This window comes from Trachemys scripta, chromosome 6, assembly GCF_013100865.1.
Source record: "Trachemys scripta elegans isolate TJP31775 chromosome 6, CAS_Tse_1.0, whole genome shotgun sequence".
Classification (NCBI taxonomy): Eukaryota; Metazoa; Chordata; order Testudines; family Emydidae; genus Trachemys; species Trachemys scripta.
This window is the reverse complement of record NC_048303.1, coordinates 28125336-28151178: the sequence shown is the minus strand read 5'-3', so window position 1 is coordinate 28151178 and position 25843 is coordinate 28125336. Positions and strand designations below refer to the sequence as shown.

At 37.9% G+C, this 25843-nt stretch overlaps 1 protein-coding gene across 1 annotated transcript in view; it reads left to right on the top strand.

The window, feature by feature from the left end:
• HCN1 (hyperpolarization activated cyclic nucleotide gated potassium channel 1) overlaps nt 1-25843 on the top strand; it is a 300393-nt gene that overhangs the window by 258461 nt on the left and 16089 nt on the right. The window contains exon 6 of the mRNA XM_034774682.1: nt 16504-16744. Within this exon, the coding sequence (XP_034630573.1) occupies nt 16504-16744 (241 nt within the window). The remainder of the gene's footprint in view (nt 1-16503; nt 16745-25843) is intronic.

Below are 25843 nucleotides of genomic sequence, written 5' to 3'. Positions count from 1 at the left end.
CTGTCTCCTATTTCCATCTCAACCTCAGTCCAAGTGTATACATTCTTAATATATAAGGCAACACCTCTCCCTTTTCCCCTGCCTGTCCTTCCTGAACCATCTGTACCCTTCTATACCAATATTCCAAAAGGGGAAATGGTGCAGAATGTGGGTGCCTAATCATTACGCTGGTCTTCACATTGATAGCACATGGACATTATGAATTGGGACCTAGTTTATCTGAGATTCCATTTCTCTCACATCTGTGATCAGTGGACGTGCTGAGTCATAGCCCCCTGCTTTAAATAAGAAGGGGTTGTTGGCAGGTGATTTTCCTCAAAAGATCCTTGTTCTCCATTATGGTTTGCCAGAGTTCATATTTGTTAACTTTCCATCCATACCATGAGGCCCATCTTCTCAGGCATTGGTTAGTGGGTGAGTTGCAGGATCTTCATGATTAGATGATAGGATGTTATGATTATCATAGTGAGTAGAGTAAATACAATTTGTAGTTTTATGCCCTGATCTTTATAAAATGATATTTTAGAACCCTACTTTAACCTATCTCTGATCACAGTAGAACAAGATGCTGAAGTTCTATTTATACAGTAGGTAATGTGAAAATTTTCTACCAAGTATAAAGTCTCCCATCAATGGTTAGTAGAAGTAAAGTACGTTGTGTTCTCTGACATCTGTCACAAAATAAGGCCCTGCAGAGAGAGATGCTTTTAATATTATGCCTAACTGCATTAAAAACATGACAAACAAACCATAAAAGAATGTAAAGACTAAGACATCTGCCTATCTGTTGAGCAGAGCTTGGCTGATATACAGTGAGCCTTGTCATTCTCTAACCCCAGACACAGTCTTATTATATTAGTACTTATAGCAATTTGACAAACTTAGCGTGTGAGAAAGAGGTTAATACCGTTTCTGAGCCACTATTTAAAGTTCATAGCTGGCCTATTTTTAGGCCACAGTGCTAGATGTTGGCTGAATATAGAAACAGATCATGTATCCTTGCAGAATATAGAACATTGGGATATTTCATTTCCAGAGAACATAATTAAGACTGAGAGAAGAATCTTCTCACCTCTGACTTTTTGTACATAGATTATATACTTTTGTTATACAAGTATAAACCTTTATATGAATTATATTAGCTTCCTCTGACATTTAAGTGAAATTAATTGCAAATGTAGTTCTGATGTGACATATTATGTATAAAATTCAATATGTATTTGTAAACTTAAAATATACTGACTTAGTGTATCAAAGCCCTTACACAAAATCATTGGCAGGTTATTCAAAGAAAGGGTGGTCAAATATACATCCTGTCTGATAACTACAGAGGTATCCCATATTCAACAGTATAGTAGCTTCACTTGTCACTCTTAAAATACATCACTGATATGCATTATCTATGCCACCAACCTGTAGTTATAATATATTGTGTTACTCTGTACTGCAATAACAGGGCTTTCAAGTGATTTCCTGTGATATAAAATCAGTAGAGTTTAAATGTATTCATAGAAATAAAAATTAAGATGTAGCCTTGTTTAACATAATTTGAAACTTTCTGAATAAGTCATGGGACCATATTTCTTATGGAAATAATCCTCAGTCCATATTTAATTCATAAGGTAGGTAATGGGCACATAACTTAAAAGCTATTAACTGTTAAATAAATGTAATGCTTCAGGTCTGCAAATGAACAGAGATTGTTTTTGCCCCACTTAAATACTCTTTTTAAAATGTCTTCCATATTGCACTGACCCCGTTCCTGAGGTCACTGAGAGTGTCATGGTACACCGGTCCCATTCAGATATTTAGTAGCCTGATTGTTACTAGGTCCACAGATTCTAGCATTTGGTTGGATACCCTATACACACTAAGAGACATATCTAGTACAAAAAGAGGCTCCCCTTCTAGTTTGGCAGGAAAGAAAGGGTGCAAATACTAAAGTCTTAGGGATTAGTTTTTGAGAACAAGTACAGTATAATTCCTAAATAAGCCTGTAGGAGGTAGTCTAGTTCAATGATTCAAGGCTATCTTTATCTTTGCAGGGCTTCTTGGATCCACTATTAATATTCCCACTAAATTCCCACACTCTCTGGAAAGGAAATCTTGTGTGTTAGATCTACGGCAGATATATTGGCTGATTTACACCAGCTGAAAATCTAGCCTTTGTGTCCTGTATCTGCCAGGTTTAGGCTTGGGATTGGCTGTGTGTCACCTGGTGGTCACATTAGGGACTCTTCTTCATTGTCCCCCTGTCACTCTCATTGTTGGCCTACGTGCTTTGCCTGCTGGCTTCTGCATCTGAAAGTCTGACTATAAGACCCTCTTCAGATGACTGAGTGAAACTCCCCCCACAATCCCATTCACTGTGTCCCTCAGCTTTGTCTTAAAATCCACTGGAGAACTTGTTCTTTAGTTGATGACATTTGTGTATCTCAATCAACCATTCCAAGTTTTGCCCCTTTAAGGTTGGCTGGCTACTGGCCATTTAAAGAGCCCCAAGAACTGATTCTACTCCAGTACCCTTGTCCAGATTATTCTACCCCTGATAGTTTGTCTTCTCTTCCCCTCTCCCCCTTAATTGTTTCTTATCCAACAACCTTGATCCTCTACTGAGGTTGTTCCTTCAGTCAGCTGTTTCATCTTGTGCTACCAACAGTTGCTGAGTCTCTTTATACATCCTGTCCACCTTGTGCATCTGTCTTGTCCCACAACTACCAATCATCAGTAGCCACTCCTCTCAGCAGCTCCCTAGCCCGACATGTGTCTTTCCATTAGGCTACTCAAGGACAGCTCATAGTCAGTTTTATCAGCTGTTCAAAGGCTCTCTTCTGGTCACAACTCATCAGGCTTCCTCTATCAATTATCCCTTTCTTGGATGACATCCCTCACACACCTTGCAGTAAATTTGTGCTCCGAAATCTGTTTTCATTATTCTTCTAGCTCTACATGCTTATGAAGATACAGTCGGTTCATACTTTCAGGATTAACAAATGCGATATAGTCTTCCTGAGACTTCAGGTAGCACTAATTGTGATAACAGCACTAGCTAGCTATAGTTTGGGATAAGGACTTCATTATACCCCTGCCACACAGTGGCTGACCACACCGCTTTGGCGCTATAGAACCCTGGTGACATTGTTAGCTAGACCACCTACTACCATCCCTAGCATTCAGGAGAACACTAGTTGATCTTGCTCCAATGCCCACCCCCCATCTAACAAGGCAAGTTAGAATTTTGTCCTAAGTGACTTGCCCCAGCTCATATAGTAAACCAATGATAAAGATGGTAATAAAATCTATTTACAAATGCTCTTCTCTCCTTCCTGTTTGTCTTTCCCTTTAGATCTCTGTGAGATGTATAAAACCTTGTTTTTATCTGAAAAAAATCCTAATTTGTAGTAAATAAGATTATCACTTGTTCTCTTGTTTCTCCCGCTTGAAAAAAGCAAAATTAATCTAAGAGTTTTTAAATGGCTGCTCTTACTCTGCTTTGCGATGCTGTGCTTTACCTAATGTTGGACTATGTTCACAGCATATCAATGCAGTAAGATTGTGCATTAAAAAAAATTAATTCCTAACTTCATCTCTATTCATAATATTAAATTTGAACTTGATTGAATGGCTAAAAATTACATTAGATGCAAACAGAAATGTAACTATGAAAATGCTAAACATAATTTGAATCTTGATATTTCAAAGCTCAGCTAACTATGATTTATCCAGTATAATCAGTTAGATTTAATTAAACCATTACATCATTTTATACAGTGAGATTATGGGCTTTTAAGTCATAATAGGAAAGAACTATTAACCTACCAATTAATGAGATAGCAGCATTTCTGAACCAAAAGTCCTTAGATATTTTTTAAAATATCAATGCACAAATCACCACTGATTTTTTAAAAAACTAATTTTTACTCTTATTGTGTCTGCTGTACTATATATGTAGGATCCTGAAAAAGTATGTCCCCTTCAGAGCCTTCTCATTTGCTGACTGATTTCATTTCACTAAATAGGACTGCAGCATGCAGATGATCTGAAGAAGAGAGCAAAGCAGAAAAAAAGAGGGAAGAGTGGGAGGAGTACAAAGAGGCTGAGGTGGAAATAGGAGAGGAGAGGGCAGAGTGACTTTAATATCTTGGCACAGATCCACCACTCACTAGTGAGCTCATGGGCAGCAGCAGACAGGTTGTCAAATTCTGTTCTCACTTACACCATTGTAAATCAAGTATCAGAGGGGTAGCCGTGTTAGTCTGAATCTGTAAAAAGCAACAGAGGGTCCTGTGGCACCTTTGAGACTGTTAGTCTCAAAGGTGCCACAGGACCCTCTGTTGCTTTTTACATTGTAAATCAAGAGTAACTGAGACTGGAATTTGACCTGGATGTGCCATGGACACATCTTCCTCCCTGTTCCTAGCCCTTCGTGAGCTTTTCCTATAATTCATTTCTTTATTTTAGTCCTTTCTTTCAGTCCCAGCCTATCTCACTAAACACAGATTCTTCCTTCCAACTCTTGACCCCCACGTAATTTGTTTTCTTCTGCCCACTGCTGAGTCCTCTTTCCCTCCCATGTGAGGCAGCCCAGGTAGCTTAGCTGTGTGCTGAGCTATCACCTGCTACTCTACTTCACTATTGCTTATTGCCTTCTGACTGTGAGGCACTGCTGCTAGGATCATGCTTTAACTTGCTCTGATAACAGAGGAAAATACCAGGTTGAGGAAAGAAGTGGAGATGAGTTACTTCTAATGGATGTCACAGTCCCACTACTTCATACAGAATTGTTTGAAGTCAACTCAAAAGGAGGAGAAAAGAGGAAAGGGGGAGTAGAATAGAAGAGGAGGAATAGGAGCTACATCTATTAGAATTACACAATACTATGTGAAAATAACATTTATATTCTGATTTAAGTTTACCAAAACCAGTACATTCATCTACATCTGAAAAGTCAAACTTCAGTTTATTGTTTATGGTATCAATTACAAAGATGGACCCAAACAATAAACTTCTGATCAAGAACTGGGTTCAAAGTTACTGAAAGTTTTGGGATGGTCAGATCCAGTGGTGAAATCACAGCCCTATTGAAATCAGTGGCCGTTTTCATTGACTTTAACTGGGCCAGGATTTCATCCCAGGGCTGGCATTTAAATATGTTTCCAGTGTGTCATTCAGATCCTGTATGTAGTGTACTTGTAAATATGTTGGTCCCAGGATATTAGAGAAACAAGATGTCTCTCTCGCCAACAGAAGTTGGCCCAATAAAAGATATTACCTCACCCACCTTGTCATTCAGATCCTGAGTCAGATTCCCCAAAGTCCAAGATGTTAATGTCTATGGTTTTGCTTCAAGCACATCATTAATCAGTTGTAGCTAGGAGCCAATGATATAATGTTGTTACAAATCTGTGCATGCACAAACAGGGCTTTGGTATGCTACTACTCAAAGCTAATTATAGAAATGTAGCCCTGGAAGGGACCTTGAGAGGTCAGCATGTCCAGCACCCTGTGCTGAGGTGGGGCCAAGTAAACCTAGACCATCCCTGACAGGTATTTGACCAATCTTTTCTTTAAAGCCTCCAATGATGGGGATTCCACGACCTCCCTTGGTAAACTATCCTTATAATTAGAAATTTTCTCCTAATATCGGACCTAAATCTCTGATGCTACAGATTAAGCCAATGACTTCTTGTTCTACCAGCAGTAGGCATGGAGAATAATTGATCACGGTCCTCTTTATAACATAGTTGAAAACTGTTCTCAACACACACACACACACACACACACACACTTTCTTGTCTCAAGACTAAACATGCCCAGTTTTGTTAACCTTTCCTCATAAGTCAAGTTTTCTAACTCATCGTTTTTGTTGTTCTTTGGATTTTCTCCAGTTTGGCCATGTCTTTTTTAAGGCGTGGCACCCAAAATTAATTACAATACTCGTCTTCATACTGCCAAGTAGAGCAGAATGATTTTCTCCCATGTCTTACATATGACAATCTTGTTAATACACCCCAGTATGATTTTGCAACTGCACCACATTGGCTCATGTTCCATTTTTGATCCACTATAATCCCCAGATCCTTTTCTGCAGTACTAATGTCCATCTAGTTATTCCCCATTTTGTATTTGTGTACTTGATTTTTTCCTTCTTAAACATGTAGTACTATGCACTTTACTGAATTCCAGCTTTTTTATTTCAGACCAATTATCCAATTTATCAAGGTCATTTTGAATTTTAACCCTGTCCTCCAAAGTGCTAGCAACCCCTTCCAACTTGGTATCATCCATACATTTTATAAACATACTCTCCACCTCATTATCCAAGTTGTTAATGAAAATATTAAATAGTTCCAGACCCCTGAAGGACCCCACTAGATACATCCTTTGAGTTTGACAGTGAACAATTAATAACTACCCTTTGAGAACAGTTTTTCAACTACTTGTGCATATACCTTATAGTAATTTCATCTAGGCCACATTTATCTAGTTTACTTATGAGAATGATTGCTTGATAATTTGTTCCAGTATCTTTCCAACTCGGCTTGACTAGTCTATAATTCCCTGGGTCTGCCTTTTTCCCCATTTTAAAAATAGGTACTATGTTTGCCCTTCTCCAGTCCTTTGGGACCTCTCCTGTCCTTCATGAATTCTCAAAGATAATCACTAACGGTTCCGAGATTGCTTCAGCTAATTCCTTAAGTGCCCCAGGGTGAATTTTGTCAGATCCCACCGATGCGAATACATCAAGCCTATCTAAATATTCTTTAACCTTTTCTTTCCATATTCTGGCTTGCATTCCTTCCCCCAGTTGTTAATATTAATTGTGTTAACTGGTCACAATTAACCTTTTTCATGAAGACTGAAGTAAAATAGTCATTAAATGGCTCAGCCTTTTTGGTGCTGTCCATTATTAGCTCTCTTCCCCTCTAAATAGTGGACCTACACTTTTTCTCATCTTTCTCTTCCCTGCAATGTATTTATAGAACCTCTTCTTACTGTCTTTATGTCCCTTGGTAGATGTAACTCATTTTGTGCTTTATTCTTTATGATTTTGTCTCTAATAGTTTACTTCCTTACAAAACAAATGTAAGGCTTAAAAATACAGTAAAGTACTTGAAGAAATGTTTGCAATAAGGACAGTAACCTAATTAACCAAACAATAGCTGCACCCTTGTATGAAGAATATTATGGGGGAAATTACTGGATATATAGACCACCCAATTTTAAAATGTTGGTTAAAATATTTATATGTTTGAAGTACTGAAATATCTGATATGTAGTCAAAACTAAAAGCCTCTGTAAGTTTCATTACAAAATATGGGGGTTCTTTTTGTAGTAAATGCCATCACTTGGAAAGTAAGATGAGACTTGCACAACATACAAGATGTTTAATAGATTGATAGATTATGAAACCAGAAGGGATCATTTTTTGATCATCTAGTCTGACCTATATAACACAGGCTATAGGACTTCCCTGAATTAATTCCCGTTTGAACTAGAGCAAATCTTTTAGAAAAATTTCCATTCTTGATTTAAAGATTTCCAGTGATGGTGAGTCCACCATAACACTTGGTCAGTTGGTCCAATGGTTAATTACCCTCACTTTTAAAAATCTGTATATTATTTCTAGTTTGAATTTGTCTAGTTTCAACTTTCAGACATTGAATCTTGTTATACCGTTGTCTGCTAGATTGAAGAATTCTCTATTATAAAATTTCTGTTCCCCATGTAAATACTTGCACACTCTGATCAAGTCATCCCTTAACCTTCTCTCGGTTAAACGGGTTGAGTTCCTGGAGTCTATCACTATAAAGCATATTTGTCAAATCCTTTAAATATTCTTACATCTCTTGTCTGAATCTTCTATTTATTAACATCCTTTGAATTGTGGCCACCAGAACTGGTCACAGTATTCCAGTAATGATCACACAAGAGCCAAATACAGAGATATTATAACCTGCCTATACTCCTACTTGAGATTCCCTGTTTATGTATCCAGGGATTGCATAATGCTTTTTGCATTGGTCTTCATTGCAGAGGATTTGGGGCGTAAGCTATTCTTTTTAGGTGAAAAATCTAAGTAACTATCCCAGACTGAGGTATCAATAGAGGAAATTTTGGAATAAATTTATAAATTAAACACTAATAAGACACCAGGACCAGATGGTATTCACCCAAGAGTTCTGAAGAAACTCATATATGAAACTGCAGAACTACTAACAGTGCTACATAACCCACTGCTTAAATCAATTTCTGTAGCAGATGACTGGAGGATAGCTAATGTAACACCAATTTTTAAAAGAGGCTCCAGAGGCAATCCTGGCAATTACAGGCCAGTAAACCTAACTTCAGAAGTAGGCAAATTGGTTAAAGCTATAGTAAAGAACAGAATTAGCAGACATATAGATGAATACGATTTGTTGGGGAAGAGTTAACATGGCTTTTGTGAACATGCCTTACCAATGTAATAGAATTATTTGAGGGTGTCAACAAGAATGTGAACAAGGGTGATCCAGTGGATATAGTGTATTTGGACTTTCAGAAAGCTTTTGGCAAGGTACCTCACCAAAGGCTCTTAAACAAAGTAAGCAGTCATAGATTAAGAGGAAAGGTCCTCTCATGGATCAGTAACTGTTTAAAAGAGAAGAATCAAAGGGTAGGAATAAATGGTCAGTTTTCACAGTAGAGAGAGATAAATAGTTGGGTCCCCAAGGATATGTACTGAGACCTGGGCTCTTGAACATATTCATAAATGATCTGGAAAAGAGGGTAACCTATGAGGTGGCAAAATTTGCAGACAATACAAAATTATGTAAGATAGGTAAGTCCAAAGCTGACTGTGAAAAGTTACAAAGGGATCTGACAACATGGGATGACTGGGCAACAAAGTGGCAGATGAAATTTGATATTGAAAATGCAAATTAATGCACACTAGAAAAATACTCCCAATTATTCATATACAATGATTGGGCCTAAATTAGCTTTTACCACTGAAGAAAAAGATTCTGGAGTCATCATGGATAGTTTGGCTATTCTTATGTTTGTTTCTTTTTTATTAAATTATTTATAGCTGTTTTGACTTCCTCTCTGTAACATTGGGCTGGTTATCTCACAGTCATAGGCTTCCTTACAATATTTCCAGCACTTCTGTTCCGGGTGATATTTTGACACTTCTGGTTCTCCTCCCAGCTGGAAACCAAAGTTAAAAAGACATATTAGAACATTTCAGAACCTTTAAGAAGTTGCAGACAATACTCAGTTATAAAAACGAACCAAGGCTTTGTGGCTGGGTATAGGTAGCCTTTTTTCCTTCATTGCTGTCTTTCTAAACAGCTCTAGAAAGTGCAACAGAAATACAATACAGGAGGCCCAGTAATGTTCTCTCACAAATGTCAAGCAAGGAAATTAAGAAGCAATGAGGGAAGTTGAATATTCTTTATCAGACTGACTTTACTGAAGATTTGGTTGAACCATATAACGTTAAAAATATTACGCTATCTGCAGTTGAATTTAATATAATGATAATTCCATTGTATAAAAAAATGTATACAAACAGTTGAATAGAAAACAACAATCACATAGAAAAGGAAGGAAAAGTATCCAGAAGGCCAGCATTTAATATAGATTCCCAGAAATATATTGAGTTAACTCTACATCCCATGGGTTGCATATACACAATTACCTTATCTTAATGACTCTGTATTATCTTATGCATTTATGGAGGCTGACTTACACTAATGTAACTGCAATGAAGTCTTTGGAATTATCCTAGTGTAAAACTGGTGCAGGTGAAATCAAATTGGTACCTGAGTGTTCTTAAAAGTGCTAATTACTCCAGTATTCAAACAGTGGAAGAAGATAGTTAATATTAAGCACTGAACTATTAAACCTAGCACCATGCCAGTTTTTGACCACAGAGGAAAATAGTCAGTGCACTTTAAAAAACCAGAAAGAGAGAGAAAGAGAGATGAAAATGTCATTGATCTAACAGATCAATGTGTAACTATATAGTTTCAGGTATAATATTTTTTTAAAGTACATTGTTAATGATTAATCACAAGATATCAGAGCAGTTTAAAAAATATACTTAAGCTTCCAGAGTCGCTGGGCATAATGTTCTGTAGGTTTTCCTGTAGTTATCTCTTCTTACTTGCAAAGAAAAAATTGTTTTCTCAGTACTGCTCCTTTTGTGCTGATCTCTTCCTGGGATAATTTGTTTGCTCTGGAAGATGAATATTGACCATATTCTGTGCAGTCTACTGTGTCAAAAGACCAGGAAATCGAGGTAAAGATCACAAGTTATTTTTAGTTTCCTGAAACAGTTCTTCTTCCTTTTAAACAGAAGCAGAGTTTAAGAAGAGTATAAATCAGAGGCTCTCTGAATTAAATACCACATTGTTTGGTTTAGCTACTCATGTCGTACAAGCCACTGCAAGTGTAGACAAAGGCTGTGTGTCATCAGCAGTCTTTACTGGTGATGATTTTATGTTTGTCTTTCAGGTCATTGTTAAAAATGTTAAGTAGTGTGGAGCCAAAAACCCATCCCTGCAGTACCCCACTAGAAAAACACCTGCTCGATGACAGTTCCCCATTTTCAATGACATTTTGAGATCCCTCAGTTTACCAGTTTATCATTTAATGTGCATTCAATTTTGTATCATTCTAGATTTTTAATCAAAATATCATGTGATATTAAGTTGAATGCCTTTCGGAAGTCTAAATATATTATATCAACACTATTACCTTTATCAGCCACACTTGCATCCTCACCAAAAATAAATATCAAATTAGTTTGACAGGTTTTATTTACCCACGTTGATTGGCATTAATTATATTACCCTCCTTCAATTCTTTATTCATCAAGCTCAATATCAGCTGTTTCATTATTTTTACTGAAAGCGATGTATATAATTACCCAGATGGTGTATTTACCCTTTTAAAATATTGGCACAACATTAGATTCTGGAACTTCCCCAGTTTCTAAGTCTTACTGAACATTAACTGTCCAGAGTGATCCTCCTCACTGGCATAATTTTGTAGAGCATAATGGTTGCTGTAAATTCCCCCAGCTAGAGTATTTCCTCAGGGACCCCTCCAGTGCATCCCAAGCACATCACAATCCAGCTCCATCATCTCACGTCTCTGTCACACTCTTTCCCTGCTCTAGCAAGTCCTCCCACTCCCGCCATCCAGGGGCACAAGTGATGTAAGTGAGGTATGCCAGTTCTGCACACCACATGGAACAACTCCTTATGTCCTCCCTGTCGTCCTAAGGAAGTTCTCCATCCACTGGTCACTGGTGTACATCTCCCTCTAACAACCAAACCACAACCAAGATATAGAGTCTGATCAGCTTCATGTGCTGGGCCCAAACAAACTGACAGTCCCATGGTTGTCATAGCAACCACTTCCCTTTGGAAAGGTCATCAATCATCTTCAGGCATATTGAAGTCATACAGAGCAAGAAGATCTGATGATTTCAACAAAAGTTGAACAAAACTGTCAGGGAATCCAAGGTGCAATAGGGCAGTCTGTAAACCAGTGTTCATCCCATTTAAATCTTATCCTGAGACTGTCTCTGTGCTGTTTTCTCATTACCCACTTTATATATAAATATTTTCTCCCTAAGAATTCACTCAGTTGGGTAGTTTTTTGGTGTGGAGGGGAGGAGCAAGAAGCTTGATCCTGATGGTACCATATCTTGTAGCACAGTCTGGGTCCTAGCCTGAAGAACTTATTTGGGAAAAACTTCTGTGAGAGATTTTTCTGTGTACAGAATTCAGGACTGAGTACTGTTCCTTCAGTTTGTTCTTACCATTTCTTGAAATACCAAGCTATTTCTTATCGTGCTTTTCCAATTAGATAAAACCCCCATAATCTTTACTCATTTCTATTTGTCCAATTAATACAAGATGCAATAAATGTAATATGATATACAAGAACTTCAGGTTACTGCATGACTTGTGATTAAGACCAACAAAAAAAAATCTATATTAGTCACCTTGACAGATCTAAATAAAAGAACAATTTAAGGAAAAACAAAGCACTTAAAAATGTCATTTTGTTGCTCAGTCTTCGTGCTTTTCTCTCTCCCTTTCTGGTAATTTTCCACCTTCTCACATTTTAAATAAGGGAATTTTGTATTTTAGCTTAAGCTCGTATGGAAATAAAAACACATAAAATGAATGCATCACTAGAACAATAATGGCTGAAATTATTACAGCAGTGGTTGTATAAATCAAAGCAGCCACAAGACAGCTTTATCTGATAAACTGTGTGTGTGTGTGCGTGTGTGTGTGTGTGTGTGTGTATACATGGGTGTATATATAGCTTATACGTAGCAAGAAAGAGAAGTAGATAGAGAGATGAGTTCTCGAGAGGAAATATATATTTTCAGAGAAGGAGAAAGACTTATAATTATGGTTAGATGTATTTTCCAAGTAGACAGTGGTTCCCTCTCTTTTGGAGTTGGAAGCTCTTTATGTGATGGATGGGCTCCCCCTTGTATCCTTTTATGTCTTGCTCTGGAGTTATTTCCATATTTCACCCATCACTTCCATTCTCTCCTTCTCACCAGCACTTTTCCAATTTTCTTATTTTCTCTCTCTCCCCCCCAATTTCTTATTAATTCTTTCTCTTCCCACCCCATCCTCCCCTTCCCTGAAGATCCTGCTTCAGTCTTTCTCACAATTCACTTTTGTTTCTCCTCCTGTTCTCTCTCTCCTCAATCCTTCTTCTTTCTGTCTTTCCCCTTTTTTCTCTCATTTCTCATCCCTTATCTCTCTTTCTCTCACTGAGTTCCATCTTCATTCTTTCTCCCTGCTGTTCCATCCATTTCTCTCTCCCCTTCCCTTCCTGTCTACCAGCTCGCTGTCATCGTCTCACTCTCCTGGCCTTCCAGTTCCCAAACCTCTCTTCTAGCTCTCTTACAAAGTCTACCCAACTTGCCCTCTTTCCCTGGTGGCTTCCTTTCTCTCCCTCCCTGCGCTTACAGAAGAGATCAGTGCTGTTACCAAAACAGAAAACAGGCTGGGGTCAAATGGCTTGATGGGAGGCTGGTTGAAATCATTGGACAGGCAAACAAGGAACTGCCAGCTATTGTCTTCTCCCTGGCTTCAGCCAAAGCCAAATTAAGGTAATCTGATGTCCCAGGCACATTTGTGACATAGGTCCCTCCCATAGCTCCGCCCCCAACTGTGAATGGATATGTCAGGGTGCTCCCTTCTCAGAGACAGAAGTGACAGTAGCAAGGAACCCCCTAATCCCCACTAAGAAGTGGCAGTAGGGAGAAGAAGTGGGTGTCTCTTCACCCCTCAGAGAGACAGGAGAGGCAGCAGGGCTTTCCCTGCAATACTTACCCATAATATGGGGTGTATCTACTTGGGTGGCTGGGTCACTGCAGTCTTCTCCTCCTTCCTCTGATGGGCAATGTCAGCAGGACCCCTGGGAACAATTATTCTGGATTTCTAGCCCTCCATGGAGAAGAACTGGACATTTCATACCTTTCAGAGCTCTTGTTTCAGGCTGTCTGCAGACTCACATGGACATCACAGCATCAGTTTACACTCGCTTCACATTTTCTAGCTTTTCTTTGCAAACACAGGGGCTAGAGGCTTTTTTTTTTTTTTTTTTTTTTTTTTTAAATGAAAGCTCAGATTCTGATGTCATGTGAGTCCAGGAGCTAAGGCCTTAGGACTGGGACATATGCCTTAATGTTGCTCTGGCTTCTGCCAAAGATAAGCAATGATTTTGTATTTTGAGAAGGACCAAGGCAATTGCCCCAACTCTCAGTCGTCCATCCTGGTTTCCTTTGCTGCTATACTCTCCTCCTACCACTGGTTTCATGGGAGCCAATCAGAGTAAACACAGGGAAAGGGTCAGTTTTTGGAGGTGAGATGTTCCTTCTATTTATTTTCTACACTACCATTGCCTCTGACTAATTGGCTCCAGCAGTCACATGCAGCAAGAATCACTATGCCCCACCATGTGCAATAAACTTATGCCTTGTAAGGGAGCCTGACTCATGGGTTGGGAGCTGACAATAAGAAAGAAAACTGAGTAAAGGAGACTGTATTTTCTCTCCATTGCTTAAAGAAGAGCTTGCAAATAAAACTGAAATCCTGGCCCCATTGAAGTCTATCTGAGGCTTGTCATTGATTTTAGTGGTGTCAGGATTTTACCATCTGCCGTTTTGCACCCATTAGACCCATTTTGCACTCCTTAGAGCTTTACTTCTTGCACATCTTATTTTTCATTCACTGACTCAACACTTCCTTAGCCAAAGCTGCAGTCTCCAGCCATTCTTTGAGTTATATATATATATGGAAATATACCTTTCTCATAGAGCTGGAAGGGACCCTGAAAGGTCATTGAGTCCAGCCCCTGGCCTTCAGGACCAAGTACTGATTTTGCCCCAGATCCCTAAGTGGCTCCCTCAAGGATTGAACTCACAACTCTGGGATTAGCAGGCCAATGCTCAAACCACTGAGCTATCCCTCCCCCTGTTTCTCCCTGCTGTGTTATCCTGTAATTTTTGTTTGTCCCCTGAGCTCCCCACCCAAAAAAAGAAGAAGAAACTGAAGGAAAAGCATATATAGCACAGAGCTATTGAATTGTTGAGACCAAGGTCAAAGGGAATGACTATAGTTCTCCTTCTGAAGAGGCAAAGTCCCCTTGTCCTTAGAGACCCTACTATTTTCACCTTGTTATTACCCCCAGTGACATTTTCCTGAGTGTCCTAAGATGTCATAATTCTGTCCCAGACATAGGAGAAGGAAGTATATTTGCTCTGGGCTTCTTTTAGTGGGGAATAAGAAATTGATGGGAATAATAACTTCCTGCCACTGGGACACTTGTTTTGCCTTGTGCTCTTCTTCCAGTTTCATTTTTTTCATGTTGGAGGATCCATTCTTTAGTTTGGATTTTCTCTCCTCACTCTTGTGCCATACATGTGCTTCTTCCTTGGTCAGCAAGTAACACAAATCTAGTAAAACCTAAGGCAATCTTTGTGATTGGCGCCATCTAGTGGCAACCCTTAAAATCTTCCTAGATGACATTACCTCAGTATTTGCTGCATTACCTATAAACCTCCTTGTACTTGCTGTAGTACTGCCTAGGATACCCTGCTGTTACTGAAGTAACATTGAGCTTTCTAAAGCAATTGGCATGATATAAATAGTACCACTGTTTGCATGTTTTTGTGTTTTAATGCAGTTGTGCAATTTTATACAGATGATCATATATAACATTGGGTCAAACTGTTAATACATTGGTTGCTAACTGTACCCAATGGGCTGTGTCCTGTTGGAATCCCTCTTCATGTCCAATACCAATCAATCTCATGAAATGTTCTTCAGTTTGGTAGCTTGTAAACCCAGTGCATGGAATTGAATATATTGTCCAAGAGAGTTTTTTAATGTAAGGCAAAGTAAGGTCTGCAAGATTTGTCTTACAAATCACTTTCAGGAATGACACATATTTAAATTTAAATACGCTACCTGTTTTAATCTTGTAGTGTTCTCCTTTGGATGTAATGCCTGCCAATGGCCCTCCTAATGCAAATCGGTTTGCTACCTTGGACCCTTAAAACCCTCATGGAGTCCCATGAAATCAACAGGATACTATGAGGATGCAAAGGTCCACTTGTATGGATTCCTTTGCAGGATTGTGGCCTATAACTCTATGTTTAGTTACCATAAGTTCAGATCTGATGGTTCCTGATCCAAAGGCATCTTTCCATTGACTTCAATGGGCTTTGGAAGAAGTCCATAATGTGCATTTGTGTTACCCATAAAGCTGCTGCAGTTGTATAGATACCATTGATACAAATGTCAAAAATAAAAGTTCAGATTTTCTGCTGGTATAACTTCATTCAATTTATTGGAGTTATGCCAGCAGAGAATTTGTTCCATCTTCCTTTGCAAGCTGTGCCCTTTTTACAGAGTTTTCAGTGGCTGTAATTCATATGTAGTGTCTGTTTGTCCATCATTTTTCTTAAAAGCCTAGGAGAATAAATAAGTTACAAGGAGACCCACGAAGAAACTACCTTTTACCTCAGTGATATAGAAATAGTGGTAAGTATCAGGGGGTAGCCGTGTTAGTCTGTATCTACAAAAACAACAAGTAGTCTGGTGGCACCTTAAAGATTAACAGATTAATCTGTTAGTCTTTAAGGTGCCACCAGACTACTTGTTGTTTTTGTAGAAATAGTGGTGTGGCTTCTTTTGTGGGGTGGGGAAGTTTGAGGGGTTGTTTTGGTTTTTGTTAGTTTGGTTTGGGTTTTTTTTGTTTCATTTACCATTTTAGTAGCAACAGGAATGAAAATGACTAGAAACAAGCCACAAAATGAAAGAGTTATGTCTAATAAGCACACACAGAATTTCTACTGAAAAAAAGTCTTGTCTTATTGTGTACACCCTTTTTGTTTGTTTGTTTGTTTTACCTACCCACTCTAGAATGTCTATTTGCTGACTATTACTATCATTATGTTTCCCTACCATTTAGGAGATAGTCAATTTCAACTGTCGCAAACTGGTTGCCACAATGCCTCTTTTCGCTAACGCAGACCCCAATTTTGTGACAGCCATGCTGAGCAAGCTTCGCTTTGAGGTGTTCCAACCCGGCGATTATATTATCCGAGAAGGGGCTGTGGGTAAAAAGATGTATTTCATTCAACATGGGGTCGCTGGTGTCATCACTAAATCCAGTAAGGAGATGAAGCTGACAGATGGCTCTTACTTTGGAGGTGAGTAATAAGGAAATGTATGATAACATATGGGGTGAATGTGCTAGAACAAAACACGTTCAAATGTCAGACATAAATAGATATTAGAATGTGTCTAGTGAACATTTGTTGCTTAGAGAATTCTTATGGCAGAGAATAGTGTTTTCAGTAGTTTTGAATAATACGTTTAGAGACTGCTTCCCATTTCAGTGATGGGTTATCCTCTACAGCTAGTAGCTTTCTCAGGTATTTCCTAAAGTAATATTCTCAATTAAACTGTCTGATTTCAAAGTGACATTGAATTAAGAGCACTCTTAGGTAATGTGCTGTATATTACTAAGGAATGCAATACTTTGCAAAGTAATTTTTAACAGACTGAAATGTTTCTAAGGTAAAATAAGCATAATTCATCTTCTTTAAAGGGGGTTGTGGGTTTTTAGACACCAATGTGAAAGTATATCAACATGATAAACTCCAATGTATAAAAAAGTTAGAGAGTTGATAAAGGACCATTAATGTATGGGATTCTTCTGATATCTCCCTGGAGTTTTCAGACTGGTATTAGTGCTCTTACACTAATTTTTAACAATCAGCAATGATTAGAGTTCAAGTATGTGCTGTCATAGACTGGCATCTCTAATGGACTAGACAGCTCCCTGTTAGATGTAAGTTAATAAGAACTAAACATAAATTTTGGTCCAGTTTAATTCAATTCACTGGTAACCCTAATGAAAATCAGATTTCCATTTAACTGGAAGTATATGAAATATTTACATATGGATGAGGATATACCTTTTGACATATAATATCTGACCAGCATGAAAATATATCAGCTGTGATAAGATATTCTAGTGCAATAGAATAGAATCTTCTACTACGAGTAGCAATAGGCCTGATTTTCAGAAGTGCTGAGCACCTGGAGCTATCATTAGCTGCAACTGGAGTTGCAGGTCTGGCTCATAGCTAGTTAGTTTTTGTATTCATTTTAGCTGAATCCCATGACGCATTGAAAAATTATGTCAAAAGCCTTTCAGAATTGTTTAGTTGCATTTAAAGCCTAACAAGTGACATTTAGATGTACAGAAATGAAAACTCAGAGCTGTGAACTTAGCTCAGTTCTTGTTTGAACTGGGGCATGTAGTTCTTTAACCAATTTCATCTTACAGAAGTATGTTGAAACCTCTCCTACTGTCCTGGCCAGCAGGCCTTGTCACTCCACAGTAGCACTTTCCAGGTGATTTATGCCAGTGCTTGCAGCATCCGTTAAATAAAGGAATCATGTGCTTATCCTATCATGTGCTTGGAGGCAAGTCACAAAATTGGATTTACTACAGAGTGGAGATTAAGGAGAAAGAAAAGGTTGAAAGATGAAGAAGTAAAGCAACCTTGGTCTCCTTTAGGCTTAGGCAGTGCACCAAAAAATTCCTGATTCTGAGAGTGGATGGGCAAGGAGCTGTATTCTGAAAATGTCAAAAACACGTCTTCTAGACCAAAAGAGCAAAAATGCGTGTCTATATGCTGTGTTGACTAATTGCAGCAGCATTCCTGAGGACACTACAGTATCATATCGTGAAAATCCAGAATACGTCTTATACCCTAAAAGGGAAACACCAACATCCTGCTGTGTGTCAAAAAAACGTGTACCAAGTTACAAAAACATAGAACAACACTTCAACAAAGGAAACTCAAAGTTCTGTCCTATATCAATGGCTGTAAAAATTATTATAGATGGAGCTGAAAGTGATGCCTACAAATAAGGCTTTCTGACATTTTCCCCATTAAAAGACTCTATTTTCACTTGCTTATAACTTTGCCAAACTTCAGCCAGTTGGAATGAAATTTTCAATACTTGGTGTCTGCCTTAGGCTCAGTATTTTTAAAAAAAGTTTCAGCAAAAGGGTTCAGATGTTTCTGAAAATAAAGGTAAGGGAAAATATATTTTGCTCACATTTTAAAAACTCCAGTTATGGAGATTCCACAATCTCCCTAGACAATATATTCCAGTGCTTAACCACCCTGACAGTTAGGAAATTTTTCCAAATATCCAACCTAAACCTCCCTTGCTGCAATTTAAGCCCATTGCTTCTTGTTCTAGCCTCAGAGGAGAACATTTTTTCTCCCTCCTCCATGTAACAACCTTTTAAGTACTTGAAAACTGTTACCATGTTCCCATCTCACTCGTCTCTTCTTCAGACTAAACTAGGGTGACCAGATGTCCCTATTTTGGGGGCTTTTTCTTATATAGGCACCTATTACCCCCGATCCCGTCCCGATTTTTTACACTTGCTATCTGGTCACCCTCAACTAAACAAACCCATTTTTTTCAATCTTTCCTCATAGTTCACATTTTCTGGACCTTTAATGATTTTTGTTGCTCTTCCCTGGGACTTTCTCCAATTTGTCCACATCTTTCCTGAAATGTAGCTCCCAGAAGTGGACACAATACTCCAGTTGAGGTTGTATCAGCATAGAGTAGAGCGGAAGAATTACTTCTCGTGTCTTGCTTACAACACTCCTGCTAATAAATCTGAGAATGTGTTCTTTTTTTGCAACAGTGTTGCACTGTTGACTCATATTTAGCTGCACAATGGCCCCTAGATCCCTTTCCTCAGTATTTCTTCCTAGGCAGTCATTTCCCATTTTTTTAATGTGTGCAATTGATTGTTCCTTCTTAAGTGGAGTACTTTGCATTTGTCCTTATTGTATTTCAACCTATTTACTTCAGAGTATTTCTCCAGTTTGTCCAAATCATTTTGAATTTTAATCCTGTCCTCCAAAGTACTTGCAACCTCTCCCTCTCCGTCCCAGCTTGGTATCATCCGCAAACTTTATAAGTACTCTCTATGCCATTATCTAAATCATTGATGAAGATATTGAACAGAACTGGATTCTGACTGATTCCTGTGGGACCCCACTTGATATGCCATTCCAGCTTGACTGTGAACCACTGATAACTACTCTCTGGGAATGGTTTTTCAATTAGCTATGAAGCCACCTTATAGTAGCTCCATCTAGGTTGTGTTTCCCTAGTTTGTTTATGAGAAGGTAATATGAGACAGTATCAAAAGCCAAGATATACCACATCTACTGCTTCTCTACTATCCACAAGGCTTGTTTCTCTGTCAAAGAAAGCCATTAGGTAAGTTTGACACAATTTGTTCTTGACAAATCCATACTGACTGTTACTTATCACCTTATTATCTTCTAGGTGTTTGCAAATTGATTATTTAATTATTTGCTCCATTTTCTTTCTGGGTGCTAAAGTTAAGCTGACTGGTCTGTAATTCCCTGGGTAGTCTTTATTCCCCTTTTTATATAGTAGCACTATATTAGCTGATTTCCAGTCCTCTGGAATCTCTCCCATAACTTTTTGAAGATAAGAGATTAAAAAGATTGGGACTTTTCAGCTTGGAAAAGAAACGATTAAGGGGAGATATGATCGAGGTCTATAAAACCATGACTGGTGTGGACAAAGTAAATAAAGAAGTGTTATTTACTCCACATAACACAAATGAAATTAATAGGCATCAGGTTTCAAACAAACAAAAGGAAATATTTCTTCACACAATGCACAATCAACCTATGGAACTCTTTGCCAGAGGATGTTGTGAAGGCCAAAACTATAACAGGGTTAAAAAAGAACTAGATAACCTTATGGAGGATAGGTCCATTAATGGCTATTAGCCAAGATGGGCAGGGACGCAAAACCATGCTCTGAAGTGTCCCTAGCCTCTGGGAATAGGTGACAGAGGATGGATCACTTGATGATTACCTGTTCTGTTCATTCCCTCTGACGGATCTGACATTGGCCACTGTCAAAAGACAGCATGGTGGGCTAGATGGACCATTGGTTTGACCCAGTATGGCTGTTCTTATGTTCTAATCGTTAATGGCTCTGATATCTCTTCAGTCACCTCCTCGTGTATTCTATGATGTATTTCATCAAGGCATGGCGACTTGAAGACATCTAACTTTTCTAGCTTATGTTCTCTATGGTAGATGTTCAATCGCTACTAAACTCTTTGGTGAAAACTGAAACACAAAAGTCATTTAGCACTACTGCCACTTCCACATTTTCTGTTATTGTTATTGAGTAACGGGCCTACTTTGTCTTATTTTAATCTCATTTTGTGCCTTAGCCTTTCTAATATTATCCCTGCATGCTTGTGTTGTTTGTTTATATTCATCCTTCAGAATTTGACCTTGTTTCCACTTTTTGTAGGACTCTTGTTTGAGTTTCAGATCATTGAAGATCTCCTGGTGAAGCCAGGGTAGTCTCTTGCCTACGTAATGGAATAGTTTGCTCTTGTGCCCTTAATAATGTCTTCTTGAAAAATTGCCAAATTTATTGAACTAGTTTTCCCCTTAGGCCTGGTCCACACTAACCCCCCACTTCGGACTAAGGTACGCAAATTCGTTAATAACGTAGCTGAATTCGAAGTACCTTAGTCCGAACTTACCGCGGGTCCAGACACGGCAGGCAGGCTCCCCCGCGTACCAGCGTCGATGGCAAGCACTTCCGGGATCGATCCGGGATTGATTTATCGCGTCTAGACAAGACGCAATAAATCGATCCCAGAAGATCGATCGCTTACATCCGGACCAGGAAGTAAGTATAGATGTACCCCCAGACTTGCTTCCAATGGGATCTTACCTATCAATTCCCTGAGTTTGTTAAAGTTTGTCTTCTTGAAATCTATTATCTTTATTGTGCTGTTTTCCCTCCTACCATTCCTTAGAATCATGAATTCTATCATTTCATGATCACTTTCACCCAAGCTGCCGTCCACTTTCAAATTCTCAACCAGTTCCTTCCTATTTCTCAAAATCAAATCTATAACAGCCTCTCCCCTAGTAGTTTTCTCCACCTTCTGAAATAAAAAATTATCTCCAACTTGTATAATCTGTGATCTGCTGTGTTATTTTTCAACAGATGTCCAATATAATATTGTGCCAATTTTTAAAAAGGGTAAATGCAATAGCCCAAGTAATTACCCAGGTAATTTTAGGCCTGTCAGCCTGATGTTGATCCTGGGAAAAATAATGGAGTGGCTGATACTGGACTTGATTAATAAAGAATTAAAGGAGGGTAACGTAATTAATGCAAATCAACATGGGTTTATGGAAAATAGATTCTGTCAAACTAAATTGATATCATTTTTTGCCTCAATTACCAGTCTGGTTAATAGAAGTAATAGCATTTTCTTAACATACTTAGAAAGTCATTTGACTTGGTACCACTTGACATTTTGATTAAAAAACTAGAATGATATAAAATTAACTTATTAAATGGATTAAAAACTGGCTAACTGATAGATCTCGAAATATAATTGTAAGTGGGGATTGTCATCGAGTGGGTATTTCCAGTGGAGTCCCACAAGGAATGGTTCCTGCCCCTACATTATTTAATATTTTTATCAATGACTTGGAAGAAAACATTAAAATCATCACTGATAAAGTTTGCTGATGGACCAAAAATTGGAAATGGTAAATAATGAAGAGGACAGGTCACTGATTTAGATTCATTGGGATTGTTTGGTAAACTCAGTGCAAGCAAAGAAATATGTGTTTTGATGTTACTAAATGAAAATGTATATATCTAGGAATGAAGAATATAGGCCATACTTACAAGATGGGGTACTCTATCCTGGGAAGCAGTGATTTTGAAAAGGATTTAGGGTTGTGGTGGATAATATGTAATTACTGGAAAGAATCTTGTTATATAGCCCTGATCCAACACATCATTTAAGCATAAAGTTAGGCATCTGTTTATGTGCCATGCTGGATCAGGGCTAGTACTTAAGCATGTGCCTAACTTTAACTTTATGCTTAAATTATGTGCTGGATTGGGATCTATATTTCTGGATTAGGAAAAAGAGAGAGAGAAGGAGAGAGAGAGAGAGAGCTCAAGCATACTTTTCTAGTCATAGCCTCTTAAGTAGTACCTACTAGAACAGATACTTCCGGGAGCCAGTTCAGTGCTCTGTTGTTGTTTTATTTGCTTTCTTGCTCATGGACAAATGGCTGCTTTCTCACCATTGTCCTGATCCTTCTCTTATTGAAATCACTGGCACAACTCCCACTGAAGCAGGATCAGGCCTTATGTCCCCAAGCCAACTGCCTCTAGCTGGTGTCCTCTCCATCTGGTTCCCTACCTATGTTTATATAAATCTGTCCTTTATTCAAATCCCAGGAAACACATTCCAAGCAACTATAGTCCTTTTTTACAGATATGCTTTTCGAACCCAGGGGAATCAGATATTGACCAATTGCTATAAAACCTCAAACCAAAGCCACTTTCTCTATAGTTTCTTTTTAATGGTTTCTTCATTAAATAGTTTCTAATTACTGATATACAAAAGAATGCAGTCTGATACATATCTATACATTATTTGACAGGGTACTTTATTAATAATTTTAACCCTTTAGGGTTCCTTAATGATGTTCTCTGTGTCTGCAGCTGGAAAGGATCTTAAATTTCAAATGTTCAAGTGTTCACTGATTGTGTCCCGATTAAGATACCTATTCAGCTGTGTCTTTCTAATTCCTCTCCTACATTGATCCTTCCACACCTCTTTTCTATTTTCTCAGGCTCTCCACTGGCCACATGGCCAAGATTGTGAACTTTACCTTTTATTGGTTCATAAATTGCACAAAATCTCAGTTTGCTGTCATCTTATTCTGAGAATTTCCAGGAACTAGGCATAAGACCAATAGAAAGAGATGCATACCTGATTTTTATGAAGGCCTGGCTCAAGTATCCAGTGAACAAGCTCCTAGCTTTGTGAGAGAAGACAAAATATATTTTGTGTAATTTATGCAAAGTCAGAGAAATGCTACCAACTCTGTTGGACAACCTTATCAGGGTAGTACCAGTATAAATAAAGCAGATTTTTGTGCCTGCTGACATTTTAATTTTCTTAAAATAGACTATTCATTAACATATTTATGGCATCTTACTTTCTCCCCTGGTTATTTACAATAATACTGTTCTCTGTGTATCTCATGGCACACTGTGGGGTTTTTATATTTTATTTTTCTTAAGTTATTGACTATCTTTTTAACAGTAATCCTTCCATACTTGAACATCTAATAAATTGTATCTTCTGTTCACTTCAGCCTGGTGAAGACCAATTAGGCAAAACTATTTTGATCTACCTATTATTTATAAACTTCTTCCCCATTTCAGAATCGTAACTGTCAGTATATTTTAGGTCAGTACAGTGGAAAATAATACCACGGGAAATGTTGAGTCACTTTAGATTATATTTTGTCACTCCTGTTTTTCTGGGTGCACTGGAGGTAGCACATTTTTACTGGGGTACATTTAAGCAATCATAGTATAATGTACCTCTAAACTCAGGAAGAAATTGCCATTTAAGGACCTGGTTATCCACTGATTTGCACCTCGTCATTTACACCTCTGCACGGTGATGTGACAGGGTTTTACACCCACTTTACACAAGGGCAAACTACTATATAAATTTCAAGGCGTTGGAGAATTAATGCTTTCAGGGTATACACCCCAATCCAGCATAGCATTTAAGCACATGCTTAACTTTAAGCACATAAGTAGATCCATTTAAGTCAGCAGGACTATGAACATACTTAAAGATAAATGCATGCTTATATGCTTTTCTTGATGACATTCTTTGTCCTCAAACCAACTTATGCATATAAATATAGTTTTCATTTGAGCTACATTGGGCTGGATTTTTAAAAGTAGTGTCTGTGTACAGTTGCTGATAATATACTTCCAGTTTTAAACAAACTATACAGCAATTGTGTTGACATGACTGATTTGGACTAGTCACTGTATTGTGTGTGATATTGTATACCATATTTTGCTGTGTTTTTTAAAAATGGAACCCATTACACGTGGGACCAGAAGTAGCAACTTTATGTGATTTTTTTTCAGGTAACCTCTTTGTGTTATTGGAAGAAGATATGGAAGTCAGGCCATTGTCAGAAACATGCAGCTGATTTTTTTTAAGGGTTTTTTTTTTCCACATTAGATCAAATCTTAAAGATCGATACTATATAAACATCAAATGTTCTTCAGCACAAATTATGGCCCTCACTTCTATGCAGACATGTACAAATCTTGCTAGAAGTAGTATTTAAAAGTAGTTTTAGTAGTGGACACAAATGAATATCAGAACACCTCTACAGTTTGGGCTCAGAATCGGATTTTGCAAGTGACACCTATCTTTATAATGGGCCAAAGGAAAACTCAGATCCGAACTGTTGAGTGTTCAGGATCCAGATCTGAATTTTGCAGTTTAAACCTAGTTGAGCGAGGAGGCCCTTACATTGTGTATAAGAAGAATTTAAGAAAATTGAATATAAACAGAAATGTTTTCATTAGATGTTTGATTTCAATTAGAATAATTTTATTTATAATTAATATTATTTATTAGTAGTATTTTAATATTTGTGCTCAGCCTTGAACAAAATGCAGAAAAACAAAGTCATTGCCTGAGGAGTTTACAATCTAAAGACAAAATTTTCAAGCTAGCATGCCTAAGATAGAAGCTAACCCTAAGACATCTAAATAAGTGGCCTGGTTTTGAGAGGTATTGAGCATGGCGTCAACAAAAGAAGCTGTGAACAATGGAAGCAAAGTCAAATATGGTTGTTCCACATCTCCGAAAATACAGGTCACTTACTTAGACACCTAATTATACATTTAAGTTCCTAACTCTTGGCACCAAAATGTAACATTTTTGGCTTTAAAAAACAAAGCAAAATCAGACAATGAACGTACTATGAGACTCACACATGAGAACCAGAAAGTGCAACTGACCAGAAAAAGACCAAAAACAAAATTAAAAATTACTGGCCTGTTTTCATTGTTTAAGTTTAGTGAAATACACAAAATAAAGCCGCAGCTTAAATGGTGAAATGTAAATTAAATATAGATAGAATATTCAGAAAGTTATGGGTGTCTCAAAATGAGGCTAGAATGGAAATTGTTTTGCATCCTTAATTATAATTGATAATGGCCAGCATCCCTTTTAATAATCATAATAATAATACAAAGCGCTTTACACATTCTAGGCTTTCCCTGATAAACTGCACCTCTGTTAAGGTAAAGCTTTCACAACTCCTCAATATGTA